This window comes from Ptychodera flava, chromosome 17 (assembly GCF_041260155.1).
Source record: "Ptychodera flava strain L36383 chromosome 17, AS_Pfla_20210202, whole genome shotgun sequence".
Lineage (NCBI taxonomy): Eukaryota > Metazoa > Hemichordata > Enteropneusta > Ptychoderidae > Ptychodera > Ptychodera flava.
Window position 1 is genome coordinate 17,025,892 of NC_091944.1, and position 23,535 is coordinate 17,049,426.

Below are 23,535 nucleotides of genomic sequence, written 5' to 3' on the forward strand. Positions count from 1 at the left end.
GGGCGCCCTCAGCTAATTAAGAAAATTGTGACTTTCTTACTTTGTTTTTTTGGGGGGGAGAGAGGGCACGCATGTTGCGCATGATTTAATATTTCTTTTTATTGCTTCCTAACCAGATCATGGAAACCTGCAAGAGCCATTTTCGTTGTTTTTGCTGTCGTACTGTGCAAACGCGGACAGACTCTATGCCCTCGTGCGTTCAAGCGCCCGCTCATACGAAAACCTACTATGAATTCGTATCATCTGAACCGGTCTTAAAAATACCGTACGTGCCGAACGATCAGTCGCAGCAAACCAGAGCAAACCAAAACCCACAGCTCTGCGTGGCAGGGCTGTGTGTTACCGGCGTTATACGGCCTAACGCCGGTAACACACAGCCCTGCCATGCTGAGCTAACCAATAGTTAATACCAATGGGCGTCCAATAGCGTAGGTTTGGTAGTGTAGCACTTTAAATGCCTGATTTTCACTGTAACAATGTCCAATAATTGCAGTCTCTAATTTTTGCACTTTTCTGAGTATGCTAAAAATCGTGTAATTCGAAAATGCTGCAATACTCCGGGTGTCTGAATAGGTGAGATTCGAGTTTGACATTGGAAATTATGGCGACGCAATACAACGCCCCTGTGACGATTTCCAAAATTTTGTCACAGTCCACCAATGGGCCCAACGTAGGTGTCGAGTCTTTGTGAAGTGTTGGGATTTTATTGTGAAACGTGAGAATTGATTTCACTTCCATTGCCCCGGAAGAAGACAAAAGAGTTTCCGGGCTATACTATCAAAAAATAAAATAAATATATTCTGACACATACCCACACTGTCCGAGTCGAAATCCGTGTAATCTGCATTACCCTTGAAGTGACAGGAAGTGGCCATACGGCACTTATGTGGTTCTCCCTAGCAACCATCTCAATATCCTATAGTTGCAGTTGAAAGGCACAACATATGCGATTTTCACGGAAATAATGTAGATCGGTACCTTTAATGGGAAGTTATATCATCTGCACATGTTTTGTTCGCAGAAATTTAAACACAAACCGTTCGAATCTTCTGAAGTAAATTTGGATCTGATATATAAATACTTGTACCTTGGATAGAATCACCACTTTTAATACACATGTAAATTTGTTCAACTCTTATGAGTGGTGGTTAACTAATTTTTGTTTACTCGCAAATTTATAACATATTTTAACAGCTTAAATCGACACTTTTCCTTTTCGGAGACAGTTCTAGGAAATCGAAAATCTACTGAAAATTTTTGATTCTATCAACCCAGTGTGTTATTCCATGGCTGATTCGCAAAATTTAGCATTTTGTTTTAACCTAGAATTAAATAGATCTAAGCGGACCATTTCTTGAGGATTATGGGTACGTAGCCGAATTAGGGCAACTAATTGTACGGTGGCCTACTTGCCACCTGGCGTCAAGCTTCCTTCTTTATACTCAGTAGATGAACCGACCTACATTGCTACCTGTACATAATTAGCATGGGCGTATATCTTTTATGTCAAACAACAACCAACGTGAAAGCCATGTCACAGTATACTCCAGGACACGAAAATATGAATGTGTAAACAAACATATGATACATATACGTGTGTAATTGTGTACAACATGGTATGTGCTTACGTGTCTGTCTGTCTGTCTGTCGGTCTGTCTGCCTGTATTTATGTATGTATGTGTGTGTGTATGTATGTATGTATGTATGTATGTATGTATGTATGTATGTATGTATGGATGGATGGATGGATGGATGGATGGATGGATGGATGTATGTATGAATGGATGCATGATGGATGTATGGATGGATGGATGGATGGATGGATGGATGGATGCATGTATGTATGTATGCATGCATGCATGCGTGCGACTGGAACTTTAACTCATTGATGTGCACATTTTCAAATGATAAACACAGTATTGATAGAATGCTGGAGTTGAGTTTCACGAACGGGATGGTAGTATGTGATTGGGATTCCTTTGCAGCTGGCATCGAAATTGTTACGACAGAACTCCCTTCTGAAATTGTTGTAAGAGTTTTGTCAAGGTGGTTTCTTGTACTACGCAAAATCAATAAAATTATGAAAAATGAGCATGTTACGGAGAAATGCTTGAAACATCACACAGGAGACACACGAATCAAGGAATGCGAAATAGCAAAAACAAGCTAGGAAGTGGGTACAGAGTGCAGCTATTAATCGCACAGTACCTGTTTGGTACCATTCTGCAAACGTATGCACAAAGTGAGCTTGATCTGCCATCTCCCTGGAAACCGGGATTAACGCAGCTGTCAGCAGCTCTTTTCATGCGAACGGATGTGAGTGATTAATATTATCTTCGTGTCAAGAATCAATTCAAAACATAATCAGTGCAGTAGTCAGGTTACATTATCAAAGGAATTCAATGGGGGAAATGTAAATTTGAAATGCAAATATTTATGTATTTTAAATACTGGCAATTTTAAATTTGTTTGCTTGTAGCGAAACAGGGAAATCCCAGGCGATATGTATCGTATCACTAGTATTCTCTGCCACAGTAAAGAGCTGTAGGGACCAGGCGTGGAAAAAGACATACCGGTTCAGCGCTGAAGTCACAAGCGCTCATTACATTTCAAAGTCTCTTGCGATTGCTCCCTTTTTAAATTGTTTTCACCAAATTGACTGAAATTCGCACTGATAAAAGTGAGAAAACATTCAACGTAAACCGTTTGAACCTCAATTTTAAATCAAAATGATATGGTCAATAGCTATAGGCACACTAAAAATCAGAGTTTTGATTTTTAGTACATATTGTACTCAACTTTTCTCTCTGTAGTTAAGAATTTAAAAAGAATCAATGGTCACAGTACAAAGTTCTGCATCAAAAAAGAAAATTACGTCAAGTGTTACCGAAATCTAATATTCAAAATGGATGCCATCGCTGTGTTATTCTAATAGGAAAAAAGTTTATTTTAAAGAGGTCTTATTTTCTCTACGGGTTCCAAAATTAGTACAAACAATCTGTTAAAAACCTTTTATCCAAGTACATATAGAGGTAAAACGGGCCAAGTAAATTGCCACGTTAATTGCCATTTGCACTTTTCAGACTTTAACTGACGAAAGCATGAACAAATTTTAGTGTCTGTGACAGCTTGATGTTAAACTTTGGTCATTGCTGGTTCACCCGTGTAGTTCACCTTTGTGAGTGCAGTATCAACCACATGAAGCGTTGCAAGTAATTTAGCTAATTTAGCTAGAAGAAATTACCAGCAACTTTGAAACGCTGGCGAAACTAAAAAAGCTGTTCGCTGCCCGTCCATTACAAAGTTATTTACCAATTTAACTTGCTGTTTAACTATGTCTGCAATTCTATATCAATGTATCTGCACTATTAGGGAATTTTGCCAGAATCCTTTTCACCTACCAGGGTTTTTTGCAGTATTTCCTTCCTGAGTGTATCTATCTGTCGGTCTGCCTGTCTGTCTGTCTATCTGTCTGTCTGTCTGTACAGTCTATACAGAGGAGTGAATTTAAGCCACAATGGTTGACGCAAATTTGAAATACCCGTGTGAAGAACTCTATGTCTCTGACGTAAATTTTTGTAACTTGACAAAAGTAAAGCAATGCATTTCAGTGAACCTTGCAGATTGTACTGGGAGATACGTGACACGGATGAATTATACTGTACTCGGCTTGATATCTTTGAATTCATGAAGTTCGGTATGATTAATCTTCTAGGCCCCTAATCGGGTTGATGTGGCGTGTGAAAAGTGTTACAGACTGGTGTGAAAGAAGTCACTGTAATATTATTGCATGCACGATGCATACAGTTGAAAAAAAACCACTATTATTATACCAGTATCACATTGATGGTGCAAATACAGCGATCTGATTGGTCGAGACGCGAAAAGAATCGTGGTACATTGGCGATATACCACGGCTGGCATATGCGCGAGCTCTCAGCTTGAGCAAAAATCCGTTTATGACGTTCCATGCCAGAATTTCAATATACTGTTATGATATAATAGCAATAAATCACACCCAGCGATGGTATACCACTCGATTTTGACAAGTTCACTTCATATATGCACTCGCTATCGCTCGTCCATATATGTCGTGAACTGGTCAAACTCTCGCGGTATACCGTCGCTGAGAGTGCTTTATTGCTTAATTATTACCAAATGTTACGTGAGAATTCTTCGTAAATGCGGTATATCAAATTTATAATTTATATATATTCGGCTCGAAGTTGCGCGGCTCCGCGAAAAACACTCGTATACGATGACGTCAAACAGAGAAAAAATACCATGGGATTATATATTTATCACATGAACAGTCTTCTTATTTTTCTTTTGATGTGAATGGATCAAAATTATCGTAACAAATTGCATGAATTTCGTCGCTATTGTGTTTTACTTACGCGGATTACTTTCATTTAAAGAGTAAAGCGGCCCGTCACCCAGGAGATACTTTCATTCATAAATCCCATCAAGCTGAAATTTGCTACATGAAATGGTATCTCCACCAACCACAGATACGGATTCTGTCACGTGAGCCTGTCAATCATTGTCTCGCGCTGTACCGATGCCAAGGCAAGTCGGCCATCGGTACGGTGCTTGGTGGACATAACTTTCATCTTGCTAGCGACGGATAGCCATAGTATTCAAGAATTATTCAGAATATTTACAAATAGATTTATGAAGTAAATGCAACGACATGATCGAAACAGTAATTCTTATTCTTAGAGATTCCGTGGCCTCCAAAATATCACACAAGTTTACGACCGTGGCGAGCGCGAAATATTCTGTTCGATGACACACAGAGTGTACCTCATTGCATGTTTATGCCCACAACGCTGCCGTCACCGGTCTCTGCCATGCCGGTGTCTACTCGTTAATCCCGATCTCGGTCGTCAATGTTTTCGTCTTAAGGACTTTGATGTTTGCAGTGACATATATCTCACCCGTAGATACATGTACATCCTAATTTTACTTGACGGAAACTCTGTTTTGAGTGTTGTCTGAGTCAACTTTCGAAGTACATCGGATTCCACAGCGCTGCAATGCATATATGTCTTCGCTATAGCGCTACAGCCTTACGCCGCTACAGGTTTGATTCCGAGCACGAATTTACAGAATTTGTTGTATGATGAAGAAATTTATCGTTTTTAGTCGAATGACTTTATGCTTGTGCCTGTATGTCGCTTTCCCGAAGATTATACTGTACTCATTTATTCAGTTGAACTTCCGTTGAGGTGTAGATTTCAGGTTTATCGCCAACCGGGATTGCCAGGTACGACGTCCACATTGAGCGTTACGAGGCGACGCGACTGGATCGGCGGTATTCGGGGCGGTATCCCCATTCGATTCTCGGGAACAGCTATAGTTTTAGCGACTAGAAATTTCGCTGGACATGCCTTCTATGTTTCCATGTGTGGATTTATCGGGTCACCTTTTTTGTAAAAATGTCATGAGAGCACGGCATCGATCACGACAAATCGGTCTATGTTTACGTCGCGACCCGCATGTATGAACGGTACCATGCAAGAAAAAAGTTCCGGTTGATGACGTACAACAGGGGTAATTCGGATTTCTTATCCGTCCTGTTCTACGTCACACAGGTGGGAATTCGGGCCAGTTCATGTGATAAATGAGGAAACAATTGTCATCCATCACTGCGTGACAAATGTATCTTTACTTTTATAAGAGAAGACAACTAAGTAGGAACAGCCAATACCTACAATTACTGGATCTAACTCAAGGCAGCGTTAACAACAACGTTCAAAGAGATGAAAATGGGTGAAACTTAAAATCGGCGTGCTAAATGAACAGTACTGAGCAAACACCGCTTCAAAACGTACTGCGCATGTGCGAAATTACTTGAGAAGCGCGGAAACAAACACACGTGTGAGTGTTTATAATGCGGAAGAACGTTCAGCTACTACTACGGTTTGCAGCGAAAGTGATTGCTTGTAGTTGACAACGTCATGCAGGGAGAGGTTTCCTTACGATTCTAAGATTTCGACAGTGGTCTTGAATTCCATGTTTTGCATCAGAATGCCTCGGGCTCATCATTAATGACCCAAAAATCAATGGCTCGGAGTCGAGTCTCCGGATGCACACACACAACTCGTCGAGGAAAGTTGTGGGCTACGGAACTGCAGCAAGCCCAGGCCCAGCTGGGTGAGTTGGATTTCATTTGCCAAATACCATCCGTATTGAGATACACTGTCTCACTGTCTAAAGATTTATTTTCAATGTATTTGTTTTGTGTATAAACTGCAGAATCTTATTTTATTCCATACCTTGGATAATGTCCTGGATTTTCAGTATCAATATGCTTCTAAACGAAGCCTAGTATATAAAGGCTGATTTTACAAATTGATTCATGTTCGCACGATTCAATTTCTAGGAATAAGATAACAAATTAATGTCGATTGTTCACATAAACTGCTGTTGTTTGAAAGCTACTTTCTGAAATTTCATCACATTTTGAGAACCAAGCACTCAACATATAGTAACTAAAAAAAAACTTTAAAGATCATGAACTATACGGTTGGGTCATTTTTATTTTTCCCATTCTCTTCACGAAGGATACCAGCTTTTATTTATTTTTCCAATAGGCAAGATCTGTTTTTACTTATATGTAATTAACAAGTGAGATCAAAGAAATGATTGTCATGTTTTAGTATACAAGGCCAACCCTCACATTACCATGAATTTGTTGAACTGCATGTATTTATTCACTTTCAAGTTATTATTACTATGGGCATTAATCTTGCAGGATGTATGTCTGACTACTTGGTAGTTGATTGCTTTGATACTTGTCACTTCTCTGTATTGTACATATCTATTGGATGAATATAAGCACCCAAGGATGATGCAGGTAAGTTCATATTAATACTTATTTGTAAACCTTGTTATTTAATACTTTGTAAAATTATATATCAAAAATTCCTCCCTATATGTTTATATTAGATTAATGAGAGTACAGTGTTGGCGTGAGTCCAAGCATGGACATAATTTTGCATGCCTATGATTTAAGAATGTGAAGTTTTTAACCACCAAAAGTTTCTAAGACACTATTTGTTTTGACTGCAATGGTCCAATCCTGTAGTTAATCAGGGTGCCATATTTGAATATTTACATGTGCTAGATGTGAACGCATGACAGAAAGACGTCCATTTAGATGTATTTTGTTTTTACTTTAAAAAGTCAGATTTAAAAAAGATTTGCTAATCATTGATGTGAGGAAGATCCTACAAAATGAATAGGTGAAGCATTCCCATTTGCACTAATTGGTAAGTAGATTTTATCATTGTTCATTATATGAATTTACAGTTTGAATTATGTTTGTATTAATTATAAAATCAATTCATTTCTAAATAAATTTTCAGTTCTTTGCATACAAACTGATAAATGGGTTATGCAGTGTGTAGCAGGTAGGTATAGATGTAACAAGCATAACTGTAGAATTTCAGTATTCTGATTGTGAGTAATCAGTTACTTGACATACAAAGAGACTTGACACAATCTTATAGAAAAGTAAATAATCAAATGAGATTTTAATACTCCTTTGTCATACACTATAGATGTCAATAATTATGAGAAAAGTATAAATACATAATATGTATTACATTGCATATGTACATAAAAAAATTAATTTAGAAATCAGGACCAAGAACAATTCTCATGTAAAAACATCAGTATCATTTTTCTTGTTTCATTTTCATTGATTTTTGTAACTGAAATAAGAGCATCTCAAGATTGCAAAGGATAGCCACATTAATGTGTAAATTTCATAAACCTTATGATGGGCTGCAGACTTTTTTGGAAACATTTCAATTGTATTCCGTCATTTAGCATATTGTAATGCTTCACCAAGAAGCATGCCAAACTCATGTGTATTGTACTACAGTCAGTGATCCAAGAGTATATTTCGTTGAATTTGATAATGAATTAAAGTACTGCAACATTCTATCTACAAGCTCTCTTCTTTTTTGACAGCATAATACAATAGCACCAACATTTCCATGTGTGTGGCTATCGAAAAGGACAATATGATCATCTGGGCTTGCTTATAGTAAAGTGGACTTTCCTTGTAAAATAAAGATACCAGCTGATTTGGTTGGCAAGGTCAACAACAGGTGAGAAAGTGTTCGGGAAACAGAAGAATTATCTGGATTGACAATGTCAACAGCAATTTCTGGCCCCATGTTTTGTATACTGAGATATGCAAGTATATGTGCTGCATCTGCAACTGAAAGGTTTCTGCCCTGTTCAGTAACATACAAATCATACACCCTGTTTCCTTCTTGTAGTGATGTTAAGATGGTATCCATCCACGTTGTTGGTAAGTAGTCATGGAATGTCTGATTGTTTATGTGATGCCAGAATGAGTTGCCTTGTATCAAACAAATCAATGTGCATGCATTGCTTCCCATGCAACTGTCAATAGTTGATTGTGATATGTGGTGAGGAAGAGCCCACAGTTTGACTTCCCCTTCAGGGTATAAAAGAAGACTTGGGTGTATGTTTTAATTGATAGCCATATTGTTACTTTACTGTTGATTATGTTCAGCTCTGTCCTGTAAGAGCTGTGGGCATGAAATTCTACCTCTGGTTGTCTTTGTATGCCCTGTCTGCATACAATGAGTTACATTGCTTGTTGGTTGTTTGGTACTGTGTATGTTGTTGTGTGCAGTGAACTTGTTCTCTTGTTTGTTGTGGTTGTTGTACAGTGGTCTACTTGTCTTTTGAGGTTTTCTTTGAAGTGTGATGAATCAACTTCATCATCATAGCTGCAACATTTGCATTATACGATGTAGATTATGACAGACATGTTTTAACTTTCATCAATCACCATCGTACCTTCTATACACTGTTTCCATCGGTCGTATGGGACCCATACAACCTTTGAGCGCAGTTACGACGACTGTATCCCTCTAATGTTATTTTAGTTTAGTGTTTTGAACGAAAATATCGTCAAACGTCATGTCAAAATTTTTAATATTCAACTTGCTCGTATGGATGTATGATATTATGACAATTAAATTCTGGTCCGAGTTAAGATTTATTACATGCCTCCTACATGGAACGCTCCATAGGATTCAATGGTAACTCGTCGATGACGTCGCCATCATTTGACTGAAAGTGAACTAAAACTATTTTCAACTTGACAACTTTAGGATTTAAAAATGTTAAAATTTCATGTCATGAAGTAGAAAATAATGTTTTTAAAAATTGTGCGTAAAAAATTAATAAGCCGAATAACAGTGATTCAAATATATCAATGCGCCGTTCGATGATGAAAATCGTTCTATTTTGCCAACAGATTTTCGTCTAACATGGAAATAAAGCCTGTTATTTTCATTTGTAAATAAACCTACAAATTTTTAGAGAAAATCATGGAAGAGAGGCATGTAATAAAAATATTATAGCCAAAGGGTAGGTGACCAGGTGACCATTTGACCGACGTAAGGAGGGCAAATGGTCTTCTGCCCCGAGGGTACACAGTCCCATGTTTGGGCTATAATATATATAATTTGTTAAATATTACATTCATTACTGGCTAAGACTTTGGGCACCGTCATATATTAGGGGGGGGGGGGCAACTGGAAATAAAGAAACATGAAACATGTTTTATAGGACAAAACAACGAAAATATTGGTCCAAGGTACAGTTACTGTAAACTTGCATTGAATGAAAATCCAAGACGGTCCACATCAGTGGAACTCCATTTCTCTTCTCTACTTACGATGAAACATTACACGGGCGACATGAGGGAAGTACTCATGATGACACGTCAGAGTCAATGGATAAGACAAAAACAAAAAGAAGTAGATCTGGAGACGGAAAGATGAGTAAGAGAGTATACCCGCAGGAAAATAGCAATGGATAAAAAAGACTGAATATAAAACATTGCCTATTCAAATAAACGGTGCGTTTCTTTAATCACTGAAAGTGCATTTTCGTTCTTGAAATAACGTCAAATTCTCTTTGGACCTTCAACATTTTATGCTGTCTTTTGTGAAGTGCCAGATAGTTTATAATTAAGTCGACAGAATGCAGTGCCTTATTGCAACGCCGAGTTGCAGCCAACTGTTTCCAAACTTGGTTGACACACATGCGAGTAACAAGTGGGAAATCAGTTTATGAGAAAACAGAACACGAATTTAAAAGTGACTTGACTGATCAGACGAGATTTTTGCATCGGTTCGTTAAAGTATATTATCTGTGTTATGGTATATCTTACACACTACTGAATACAAGTGAGAAGATAGCTCTTATCACACACAATACGTATTTTCACCCACTTTGCTTTGTCTGTTCATAACAGATTTAGTCAGTAAAAATCATGTTTACAGTATCTCTGTTTTCAAGAGCCTTCAAATTTTCACTTTTTTGTTAGCGTGTGCCATATGGGGCATGTTTTGCATCACTAGTTTTAACCTACTTTGCTTGATAGTAAAAGATGAACTTGAAATTCTACAACGAGAATGAAAAATTAGGTGGGTGTACACTGCAGGCTTATGAGCATCAAAAGTATTTTCCTTCATGGCCCTGTATAAAGTATCGTCAGCATCGTCAAACTACCAGCGATACTGGAAGAACCTCGACGAGAAGACTGTAGATAAATTGATTCCACTGGTCTACACAGGAAAACACACCTTGACGCTTAGCACATGGGGAATCTCTTCATCTCAACTCGCTGACGGATCGTTTCTTGTCAGTCATTGGGTGTTAGCAATATCACGTGATACTATCATGATGCCTCATTTGATAATTTGAAACAGTTAACTCCAATTCAAGTCGATGCAGTGGACGGCAATGAACACCTTGTCCACGCAGCTACTGCGTGTTACATCAAATTGTACAAGGAGTGCTTGGTTGATCATTATCCCATTTCGGAAATCACAGTGTAAATGATATGAATGAGACGGACAAGGTTTACACATTAAAGTAAACACAGGTGTTGATATGTTCAAAAAATTATGACCGTAAAATTGGATCTCGTCCGAGGAATTAGGAAAAATATCACCCGGGGTTAGATCGAAAGCGCTGTCATCTCGCATTGGTAAAACAGCAGGCCACAGTAAAGCTAAAGTAACTGGGAACTCCACTGTTGAAAGTGTAGTTGTTAAGGGACACGTTTATCTCCTGTCACAATTGCTGAGTAACTCGGTGACAATGTCTTTTTTCAGCTACTGAATATTTCAGATTTCGTTTCTGGGAAAAGTTGTGGGGGTGAAGCTGGGTTCCCAAATGGAAGGATTGTACCGACAAGAAACAAATACTTAAAATTCCACAGACTGAGTATACACCCCAAAACAGATAATGATAAAATTTTCTTTGATTTTTTTTTCTCATGGAAACGTTGGCCCATTCACTTTCATGATCAAGAATTTAAAAAAAACCAGGAGTCACGGTGCATATTCAGGGACATGTAGGACAAGTCACCACAAATTACCCACAAGTTTACCGATGTTTGAAATACTAAGTTGCGTCCACACCAGTATTAACTTTCGGGAAAAGATACATTTTCAATTTTCAGAAAAGAAAGACGGTGAAAACTTAATTGATTTCCAAGGCTTAATCATGATTCGACACAAGCAGCAGATTTAGAATGGTTTTGTTACAATTTGAGATTACAAAAGTATGTCCCCGAGGCGCATAGATAGACCATTTAGGACCATTTATATATATATATATATATATATATATATATATATATATATATATATATATGCGTGTGTGTGTGTGTGTGTGTGTGTGTGTGTGTGTGTTAGATTTTATAGAAATAGGTTAATTAATGGCACGGGAAGGCGTACCTCTGACAGAAGAACGGACCGACGGACATATAGCGACAAAAACAAATATAGAGAGAGTATGCTTTATATGAATTTGTCAATCAGCTGTGTCCACATAATGTTCGAAACCGGCGGGAATTAGGATGGTTAAAAAAAATATTTGACCCGTATATTTAATATTTTGTTTTTAACCTATTGAAATCATTTAAAATTCTACTTGACGATGGACGTGCCGACAATGGTATAGCACGTCTTCAAATTCTTCATTACTTATGATAAAACTGAAAGCGAAAAGCAATGATTGGCAGGTTTTCCAACCGCACTTACAATCTAGATATCGTCTGTACATAGGACGTAAGTGCAGCCAGGTCAAGTACACTTACCTGAATATGATTTATACATTGTGAAACTTTTTCAACCAATCAGTGGCGAGACGATCAACCAATCAGTGATGAGATGATGCCTTGTCATCATAGAAACGGCCGTCGGTCAGTAAATTGCAGGAAGTACAGGGTATCCTCAATATATATTTACGTGGCAATCTACGTCATACTAGGGTATTTTTCACTTATTTTAAGCCTAAAATATCAATAAATTACAAAATCAAACACTCATTCCCGTATCAACGAGATCGAGGAGATAGGTGCTAAACGTGCCACGGAACTCAGATAAGGATTGGAAAAGTCGCTTTCGAATCATTTAGAGTTTGAGCATCAAATAGCTCGCTCTATCTGGCCAAGACAGCGTTTTCCGACGGACTGGACATCGACTGGACGAGAAAACCACTTCACAGCTACAAACTACACTGAAGTTAGCATGACGCGGAGTGGGGCTCCGCAAGCCCTAGCTGGGTTGCTCTTCCTCCTCCTCATTCCAAGGGCATTTCAAGTCCACATTCCCAAGAAATAGTAAGTTAAACAACTTTTTTACTGTCTATTGCAAGTTTTGGCGCACTTTTCATCGTACATCACAGTTTGCACAAAGGTTATACAATCGTTCCTAAGTTCTGCTGACTACTTTTCTTCTGAGGTGAATAATAATTCATTATTTCATTAAATCTAGTCTGTGTCATCTTTCTAATTTGAATCAGATTTCGCTTATGGTTTAAATTGCCTCCAAATCGTCCTATACAACCCCCTTGCTCGTGGGATATCAAAGTGCACTTAGTTGGAAAAAATGAGATCGGAGGGCGAATATTATTGGTCTGTTCGCTATGATGCATTATTTTGTGTCTGTCCCATATTTCGAGTTTCAGGTAGAAAATCTGAAGTATATATGAATGAAAGCCACCATGGCAGTTTTGTCACGGCAGTGTCTTAGATTTACTTCATTTGTGCCTCATCTGCGCTTGGCCGGAGATGTTGAAGGGGTAATGAACTCTGGAATAAGACATAGCTTTAAGTTCCTGAAACGCTTGAATGTAATCTTTTCTTGTTCTCATTGCGTTCTCTATTGTCGTTTAAATTTCCACATGACTACTGGTTTCAAGACAGCGAAATTATAACATTGAGCCTCAGGCCTGCATTTCTGACGCTGTTTTTAAACGTACTCGTTCATTGGCAACGAAAATTACTTAATCAAATTATCAGGACCGTTCTTAGTAAAAGTGAAAGTTTGTTCACAAACTTTTATTACGAAATTGTCTTATGTCACTTCCTATTGGTCAGAGCGAGCTTGGCCATTTGCCACGCTGGCGTTGCTATATATGCTGACGACGGCGGTATTTGGAGTGAGCTGGACAAGTGTTCTGTGTGGACCACTCATTGACCCCTGACCCAAGCACTCGGAAATATCACTGTCGAGAGCCCAGAAGCTGCGACGTGTTACAGTTCGTATTTCAGGATAATTTTCGTTCCATCAGTCCTTTGAAAAGAACTGGCGGAGTAACGTTCACTGACATGAATTAAATTGGACCAAAAATACTAGTGAGCCACGACTGTATCAATCAGCGACATAGTTCAGATATTTTAGCTATAAGACGATGTACAGGATTCATTCAAGTTTTCGAATCGAACTGATTACCTTGCTACCCATTCTCGCGTGACCTGATAGTAGATTACGGTAGAATAATCGTTGAGTTGTATTTGTCGTGAAATGTCAGGTGATATTAGGAGCTTGTAATGTTGAATGATAAAAAGACGACAATCTTAATCAGTAAAAACAGAAAAGAAACGAAAAAGATCTCAGTTCAAGTGTTTCGTTCTATACTATTTGTTTTATTCGATGAATGTCTGTGACCAAATTTGCGAAACAGAGAGAGAAGAAGAGAGAGAGAGAGAGAGAGAGAGAGAGAGAGAGAGAGAGAGAGAGAGAGAGAGAGAGAGAGAGTGACAGACAAACAAAGATAGACAGACAGAGTGAGGGAGGGGCAGTTAAGAAGAGAAAGGTTATTAAAGAGGTGATAAATCTGATGAAAGATGCGAGTGGGATACACCAACACAAGATCACGACCAGTCTGGTGTTGTATACGATCGCGAATGTGGTAAAAGTCTGAACTTCGATAAAGTCACGTTTTAGTCGTCTATGCTACTCTTTGGAAATAGAGTGGAGTTTTCCAATATATGATATTTTTGAAGACTAACATTTAAACAAAGTAACATGAAAGAACAAGATTGTTAAATCTGTTTAAATCTTGAAGAAGACTTTCGACATGAAAAACTGCACGATGTTACATACAAAACGGAAATGGAACAATCATTAACTAAGTGATATTATTTGTACATACCCTCACTTCTTTCAGCTGAGAGAATCAAATTGGTAAATAGATGGATTCTTTTGATGCATTCCTAACCCGACAATTGAACTTGACTGTTCCAAGCTATCTGTCATCAGAACGGAGTTTCCTTCTTTGCATGTTCTGGTGTTAATCTCGCATAAACGCGGCGGCATCACAGTAGACTGCAAAACAACAAAATTAAATTTTTATTGAGAAACCACATAAAAATCTCCAACTGAATTTGGTTGACAATCCCAGCCATGAACATGTTCTCATGAAAACGAAAGTTTGGCCGGTAGAGGGCCATTGTAACGCATGAAGTTATTTTTCTCCTTGCAGCATTGATGATTCTCTCATAGATGAATTATATGAACTTAAACACAGAAGAGACACTCTCCAAGACCAATCTTCACATCATGGGGAAGGTAAGCCTGTTTTACCGTATGCTAATATGTCACTGCCGGTTTCCGAGTAACAACATGAAATATTGTAGACCTACGCTTGCCCGACTTCCGTTGTCTTTTCGCGTAGAAGTGTTTGCAAGGTTTTACATAGTTAATTGAATTAGTCAATCGCTCAGGTAATGATCTATGTCTATGGTTATAGTGCGAGTTCACCTGACACACGCCCTCAACAACACCCAGCGCGCAGACAAGCGTAAAGGAGTACCGGCGCGCAGGTACTTGCGTCATTGAAGATTGCCAAACCTGTCAGGATGACTTGGTAGTTTACGACCATCTTAACTTCGTCATACTTGGGACGATATGGATGTCTTCGTTAGTTCAAATTTATCTGTTATGACTTCGGCAAACCATTGGCAAAAGCCGCAGACTCGGCAAGGACTCACTAAAATCGGACACGTACGTGGCGCCACTTCATCATTGATTGTTAGAATCGGTTTAATAGTGTAGGCCTGTATGTCATATGACTGATTTATTGGATGTTTTGTCAGGTGTCACACAAATTCTTCTTGAGTAGATACTTATGCAAACCATAATGAAAGGCCTACTTGATTACAAAATTATCGGTGCAAGCCCTCTTGAACCCATAACGTTTGACTGTAATTGGTATTGAGTACTCATTTTTTCGTTCATCCATGAACATGGGGGCAACAGTCATCAAACATGCAAATCAGCCATTGTTCCTGGTTCATGTCCTCACATACCGTGACGGCCAGAATAGAGTTTCAAATTAGTCGAAGTAATCAGAATCGAGCTCGATTTGCCATGAAGGTATGAGCTGGCAAACACTATCTATATAAAATGCACATTGGAAATTATAAATGCGATAGAAAGCATGAGAAATGAGACATTCGCATGAACCGACATCCACTTTATAAGCAAGACACAGAAAATCAAAAAATCCCATCCAGGTCATAGCAAATCTGGCACCATGACAACGCGCCGACCGTATATGGCGATGGACTTGCCGGGTGTTCTGATTGGCTGGAAGTTCTTCTGTGCACAGTCGCAGATATATTATTGGCGCTCATGCGCACTTCGTGATTTAATTAATTTCAATTGGACGGTGTGAATGGACATGAAACTACACTGGCAACTTGCAAAGGTGTGTGTAATGTACAGATAAAAATCTTAAGAAAGAAAAGAACCTACACCGATTTCATCGATCTTCTTGTATCGTAATCTGTAGTGCTAAAAATATTCTTACAGTGTCAAATAGCACCCGTCATTGGATACTTGGATTTTATTGAAGATGCATAGACAGTGCGTAAATAAAAAGTGATTAATAGAGTCATGACCATTGGTGATGACAATGACTTTTATTTTCTTTGTCGTATTTTAATTTGTTCAAACGCATAAAAGAAGACTTTTTGACGACAAACATTTTTCACAGAATACTGGAGCACACAGACCTTTCTAAACAGATTCGTTCAGAAGTCTTACAATGCAAAGAGTGTACAACTTCCACAATAGATATTTTCCATGCAGTGTATGGCTTAGAAGTTGTAGACTGGCGAAATTTCCTTTCAAACCAACAGGAAAGTTTTACTCTAGCATTTTGTCATGTGAGATATACCTACACAGTTGGCTCTTCATCGGCTGAACCAAATCATATTTGTTAACTTGACGACGTTGCAACATTCCTTCATAAAAGTAGCTCTCGAAATACTCAAAAATATTTATATAATGTCATAAATTAAGTAATAATTTATCTTTTCGAAAATTATTTACAAATCATAAAACGATGCGAAAAAATATCACTCACTTTAATCAATATTTCAACCCAATAGGTTAAAATAAAGATTTCAAAGTTTGTTTTTTTCTCGATTCATCAGAGATAAGAACTATCGAAAGTCCTCCGCCATTGAAATGCCAGAAGTGTATTCCAAACGATGACACAGTCCATCATTCAAGAAATAAACACATGTCTAAAAATTTTAATGAGATTCCCGAAAATATAATGTGAGCACACAGATCCTTTGCATTAATGGAAATGCCACCGTGCCACAGTAATCTCTTGCAAGGGGTTGAAAAGCAAACTGTGGCAAAAAGCCCTGGCAATAAACACAGGCGCGACACGAAAAATAACTATCGACTGTCTTTCTACTCAGCTAATGCCGAGCGATACTTAAACACGCACTTACAATCCTAGGTATATCTGCGTCAACAGAGAAACACTGGACACGTATATATATATATATATATATATATATATATATATATATATATATATATATATATATATATATATATATATATATATATATATATATATATATATATATATATATATATATATATATATATATATATATATATATATATATATATATATATATATATACACGTTGCCTGGACACAGACGTCACTACCTAGCAATCAAATCTCACCTTTAAATCACATGCAAACAGACGTTGAAAGCTTAGTATACAGGTATACACAGTCGAGTCGAAGGTGTCAACTTTTGTATCCAAAAATTCTGTAATTATGCGATTATATATGCGTAATATTGACCAGGTATTTAATAGCCACTCGAGCACTTCCGAAATGTCTGTTCGCATCCATGGTTACCCAAGTTGCTCGCTGCAATGGCGTCCACGTCGACCGAGCGGTATCGTAAATCACTATAATGCACAGAGCGACAGACTCGTCGCTGGAGGGCTCTCTCTCGACACAATCCCTTCCCGTCGCTCCGATTTTCCGCATAGCACAACAACAGCAAGCATTCAGTTCTGAGAGAGAAATCGTTAAGAGTACCATTTATCCTACAAATCGTTCTGTCTGTTTTCTTTGCATTTTTTCATCGAAACATTTGACGGGCAGGGGATAATATCCAAGTGAAACTTTTGCGAACTGAAACGTTAACTAAACATTTTTTTCAAAACTATAACAAAGGGACACGAGAGCTCTATACATACCCGCGTTCAACAAAATTTGCCGACTTTATTGCTAAATTTTTGATTTGTCTAAACTAACTCTAGCTCTTTGTATCTATATCAAACCGTTTAATCTTCTTCATTGGCTTAAGTTTTTCGACAAGCATGGGCCTGGCGGTTTTTCAGTTCGCATCGGTATATTTTGAGCAAATTTGGAGCAAAAGTTAAGTCTTTCAATTCCGAAATACCTCAAAGAAGTAATCTCTCGCACGTCATAGAGACTCTCAATCGAATAAACATCACACACGTGCAATTCTTCTTATTGGTTCTCTAGCCCGGCTTCAAGCAGTTAATTTTTAAGTTGATTTTTTTTGCTTACACCTGTGTTTCTAGCCGCTGCTGATTCCCCATCGTAAGCTTACAGTGCTCTTCGTCAGTGATTAGTGCCAGACTCGGAGAACCGTAACGATACAATCGCGAAGTTCACTGAAAGATACGAAGTAATACTGCAAGAAATTAATACTATTCTCCAAGACGAAATTGATAATCCCGTGTCAACCCAACCCGCTCATTTGTTACGTTGCTACTACCTCGATGAAACAAACAATTGAAAGAAAGGAAACGGAAACTGAAAAAAGAAATATTTTCAAGATTTTGATTTCTTGTCTTCTACAATTGAATTTTGTTCAGTTAATGTACCATTTTGCGATAGCCATTAATTCACAGCACACAACGACAGCTTGACAATTTTTAGAAATCTATAAGACAGTTCAGGATTCCGCTAAATTTGTCTCAACTGTCTTCGTTTTCTGCCATAACTTTTATGCATGAATTTTGTTCTAACCATGATACACTTTATTTCCCCTTTTCTTGTTCAATCTGTTCCTCACTGTAGTCACACTCAGTCCATGTTCGAGCCATCCATGTATGAACGGCGGCGTTTGTCAAGACATAGACTTGCACCAGTTCATTTGCCATTGTCAAAGCGGGTTTATGGGGCAGCATTGTGAAATAGCGCCAGGTAAGTCAATAACATTTTTGAAGATCGTATTGATAGGTTGAACAATGGTACCGAAAGTCCGGCGTATTTTAATGTTTTTATTTTCACCATGGGCCATAAAACGCTAAGATCCATCGCCAGTATTGAGAGAGAGAGAGAGAGAGAGAGAGAGAGAGAGAGAGAGAGAGAGAGAGAGAGAGAGAGAGGAAGGAAAGGGTTAGGCCATTTACTGAACAAAAAAGTGAGTGTGAATAAAAGTGCGTGCAATAATACTATATTTGTCTTGTTCTATTCTGTTGCACTAGATCCGTGCGCAAAGTCACCTTGTCAGAATCATGGACGCTGTGTCAGTGTCGGAAGTCAAAACTTTTATTGTGTCTGTGCTCAGGGCTACAAAGGAAGTCAATGTGAAATCTCGCCTTCTGGTACGTATGACGCTTCCTTTGGAAACGAAAGTGTCTAATTCAAGGAAGGCACTGCTCGCGGATAAGCGAGTTTTTGATCCATTGAATCAACGACGTTGATATACCATGTTCAAAACTGCACCACTGAGTTATTTCGGAAACCAACTCTTAACATTGCAAAACCTTGATCCGATTATTTCAAAGATATTTGATATTCTTACACGTTTATCTCCCGTTAACAGCTAACCCATGTGATGGCCGGCCGTGTCAGAACAACGGTGTTTGCTATGACCTTGGCAGTGGCCGATATCATTGCCGGTGTAAACAGGGATTCTCTGGAAATGACTGTGAAATCAAGCCGAGTAAGTATACCGACATTCTGTGCGACGGGGAGCGGTAAATATACCACATTAGAGTCTGAGCGGAGGAATTACCTTTAAAGCGGGAAATAGCTTCGTCACGCGATGCATGCGCGATGGTCATGCATTGAATATGCTATGTATTTCACACAACCCTATTGTGTGTGTGTGTTTGTGAATCGTGTACCACCAATGCCGCTTACATGGTTTCAAGATACGCCCAGTGACCAAGTTCTGTATCACCGATCGAGGAGCAAGAACTCGAGAAAGTCCGACAGCCTGTACTTTTAGATAATTATAGCGCGCTGTAAGTGGATTTCGTTGGTGTAAAATCGTTCTAATTATCGTCAGCGGCAAGAATGCATCCTGTAGACCGTCTTTTTATATGGTTGGTAGGAGCCATGAATTTGCAATTTTACTGCATGCGATTATTTTTTGTTCCAATTTTTGTTCTAAGTTTTAATACGCCTCGGCAATCTTCCAATCTGATTTGTTTATGTCTTACACTTATGTATGTAACCCTGGAATTTTCTATAATACATGTACGTACATAACCTATATTGTTTTTTGCCTTTTATTGAACAGAGAAAATGACACACTCCCTCGGGCTAAGCGCACTCCCAGCTAACTTGCAACACGCAGACCTGAAGGAAGATGAGGATGGCGCCTCCAACGTTGATGAGGAAGATGACCGTGAAAGGGACGAGTACGACAGGCAGCTTGACGAATTTCGCGCACAGCACTACCGGCGAGATAGCATACCGATGAAGAAAGCCGAAATCGTCACCACACAGGCTATTACAACGACGCTTCCCGGCACAACAATGCATCTTCCAATCAGTTATCAGCCAGGTAGGGAAAAATTCACCTATTTCACCGTGGTTAAACCATGGTTAAGCTAACCAAGAGTCTGATGATGTAATAAGACGTTATATATCGACGACACTCCGTGCATTTGACTGAAAAGGTACACCACAGCTACTCGACCCGTTAGCATTCCATGGAAAAGATCTGTCAATCTACTGTATTATTCATTTATTCATAGTTGGATTTTCTTTGCGATCAAAAAGCGGAGCTCTTGTGAATACAGAGATCACTTGGATGTCATATTAAGTGAGTTCCAATATCGCATGGCGGAAAAAAACTTTCTCTTTCGGCCATGCGAAACACTGCGGCCGTTCATCGTACACGAAGGGCGGGCCGTGCTATTACAAATATCTCATGAGGGCGCCAGTAAACAGAAATCTATTCTATCATGACTTTGACGTCATTCGATGTCAAATTCCCGTATCTTTTTCTCGAAGTATTTACTCCACATCCTGACACTATTTCTTGACACAGCAACCACGTACGGGATGGGTTAATTGAGGTATTAGAATTTTGAACTAATGATCAGACGAAAACTGTTTTGTCCTGGTAAGAATATTATGGTTCAACCACATGGGATATGTCCATTTTAACATACAATCGGACAACTGTGCCAAATTGTGTGCATAGACCCCACACAAACAAAAACAAACAAAACACAACAATACACAGAAGAGACTTTTGATGCCCTGCAGACATACATTTCTACATTGCCTACAGACATTATTCATTTTATTTATTTATTTATTTATTTATTTATTTATTTATTTATTTATTTATTTATTTATTTTGCAGCTATGCCGATGACGGGGACATGTTTCACATTTTCCCAGTATCATTTTAGCTCATTTGATGGCAAGTTCTATAGTTTTCACTGCCAGTGTAGTTACAAGTTAGCGGCTGACTGCAATGCCGGGTCTTTCAACATTTACATCAGTAATGACCCGGACTGTGATGGCAGCCAGCTCTGCAGACGCTCAATCCTCATAGACAACGGCGTGTCCTACAACACGTTGCTTTTGATCAGGACAGAGGATGGTCCGAGTGTCATTGATGGCAATGAAGTCTTGGAAATCCCTGCCTATCGGCACGGCTCCCTGGTTGAGATCATCGGCCACTACATCGTAGTGAAAAGCGGCGCTGGTTTCAAGCTACGCTGGGATGGTAACGAGTACATAGATGTGGAGATCACAAGTGCATCCTTGTTTGACAAGACCTGCGGGCTCTGCGGAATCTACAACAATGATCCATCCGATGACTGGACAGACACTCAGGGCACAATAACATCAGATATGCATCACTTTGTAAAGAGTTGGGAAATTACTGACAACAACGGTAAGATTATTAAAAGTCTATTGGTAGACCAACAAATTTGCAGACATCCATGTAAGGTAAAAAGACGTAACAGCCTTGGTTAGTTTTGGAAAGCAGGCAGCATTTTTTAAATCCCAACGTTCTAAATATCCGGCTACATGAGCAAAAATATACCAGAAATTGTTCTTGTTCTTGTATCTGGTATTATGCAACGAGGAAAGAATATTGGCAGGCGTACTCACTCCCAAGCGTTGCGAGTTTCCACTTTAAACTGGCAGAAAGTTTTCACAAACTTTAGTACACTGGTGTAGTTGAACGGAATGCGATCAAAACCTCTAAAATCCTCCTATCAGCGGAGCAAATGATCATTTGTTATTGTCTGAAATGCGATGAAGCAAATACACCAAATGCATACACGCATCAAATCCAAAAATAATATTAAACGTTAAAGGGAGGGGGTCGTCGGAACTGCGCGTGTCCGACTTTTTTTGTTTACAAACAATGTGTTTCATGCATGATATCTAGATGCACCACGTCAACAGATCTGCAAAATTTAAACTTTACGATATTCATTGTTAACAGATATGTTTTAACTTTCATCAGTCGCCAACGTACCCTAGATACAGTATTTACATCGGCCGTAGGAGTCCCTGGCAACCTTTGAGCAGAGTTCCGAGCCCCTCCCATTAAAATTGACTTTAACATCTGTGTCTTAATCTCAAGGTGTCTGCGAAGAAGGCATAAGAGAAACAAACACGTGTACAAATACCACGTTTGTCGAGTATTCTGAAATGTGGTACAGACAACAGAAGGCCCTTGTTGAGTGTGAGATACTGCTGTATGGTCTGTTCTCCGTTTGCCATATGGTATGTATAACCCTAACTTATACAGTTTCATTATCCATTTGCCTGTCGAGAGGTCCGACTTTGCCGTAAAGACAATGGGTTGTACCATGCGTCGGTAGTGAAACAGTAGCAGTCATTTCAATTTGAATTTGTTTGAAGAAATACGAAATGATAAAAACGAATCTTCAAAAGATACCGCCTCACGGTTTACAGAGAGTCATGGTAGATGATATTCACATATTGTGTTTCCGGTATAATAAGGTTGTTCGCGTCTCGCATATGAAAGACTTTAACTGTTGCCCAAATTTTCTTCGAGCAAGCTTTCAATTCTCTTTTAAATCAAGGCTAAAAATCGGGATGCAAATTTTGGTATCAGAGAAGCCAATCACTCAATATTTATCGATATTTTAAATTCAAAGTAGCCGCCATCCCTGTGTTATCTCTACGAGGGAAAAATAAAATTCCCGATTTTCATAAATCTAAGCCCATGAAATCTCTATATACTATACGAGCTTCAAAATGAGTCCCCACAAGTCGTAGGCCAAAAGAATATTGAAAAAGTTTGAGTCTAAATATCTGTCCCTGAGGCGCGTTCTACCTTAATAGTTTTTCAGTTTTGATATTATGTATGCACGGCGTGTTCATACTCACTGTTAAAGTCCTATGAGTTCCGCTTCGCACTTTCAATCATCAGGATGTAGACGTGTTCCCCTATCTTGAGGCCTGTGAGTACGATGTCTGTGTGTGCGAATCATCACGCGAAGATTGTGCGTGCAGTGCTGTTTCGGCCTATTCCAGAGCTTGCTCTAGGGCTGGTGTTATCGTGCCCAACTGGAGAACCGAGGACTTCTGCCGTGAGTAGACAGACAATTACATGAAGTAAAATATTAAGATCCTCTATATCCTA

General features: G+C 38.8%; 1 protein-coding gene and 1 long non-coding RNA gene across 2 annotated transcripts in view; both read left to right on the forward strand.

The window, feature by feature from the left end:
* Positions 1-5,901: 5,901 nt before the first annotated feature.
* Positions 5,902-9,211, forward strand: LOC139115630 (uncharacterized). Its single transcript, XR_011548146.1, has 4 exons — positions 5,902-6,159; positions 6,761-6,862; positions 7,192-7,277; positions 7,984-9,211. It is a non-coding gene; the product is annotated as an uncharacterized lncRNA (long non-coding RNA).
* A 3,214-nt stretch (positions 9,212-12,425) lies between these two features.
* Positions 12,426-23,535, forward strand: part of LOC139116635 (mucin-2-like) — a 53,125-nt gene continuing 42,015 nt past the window's right edge. Inside the window, exons 1-9 of the mRNA XM_070679231.1 lie at positions 12,426-12,694; positions 14,842-14,927; positions 18,735-18,860; positions 19,145-19,264; positions 19,486-19,605; positions 20,188-20,454; positions 21,265-21,804; positions 22,507-22,649; positions 23,323-23,482. Of these exons, the coding sequence (XP_070535332.1) occupies positions 12,603-12,694; positions 14,842-14,927; positions 18,735-18,860; positions 19,145-19,264; positions 19,486-19,605; positions 20,188-20,454; positions 21,265-21,804; positions 22,507-22,649; positions 23,323-23,482 (1,654 nt within the window). The 5' untranslated portion in view covers positions 12,426-12,602. The remainder of the gene's footprint in view (positions 12,695-14,841; positions 14,928-18,734; positions 18,861-19,144; positions 19,265-19,485; positions 19,606-20,187; positions 20,455-21,264; positions 21,805-22,506; positions 22,650-23,322; positions 23,483-23,535) is intronic.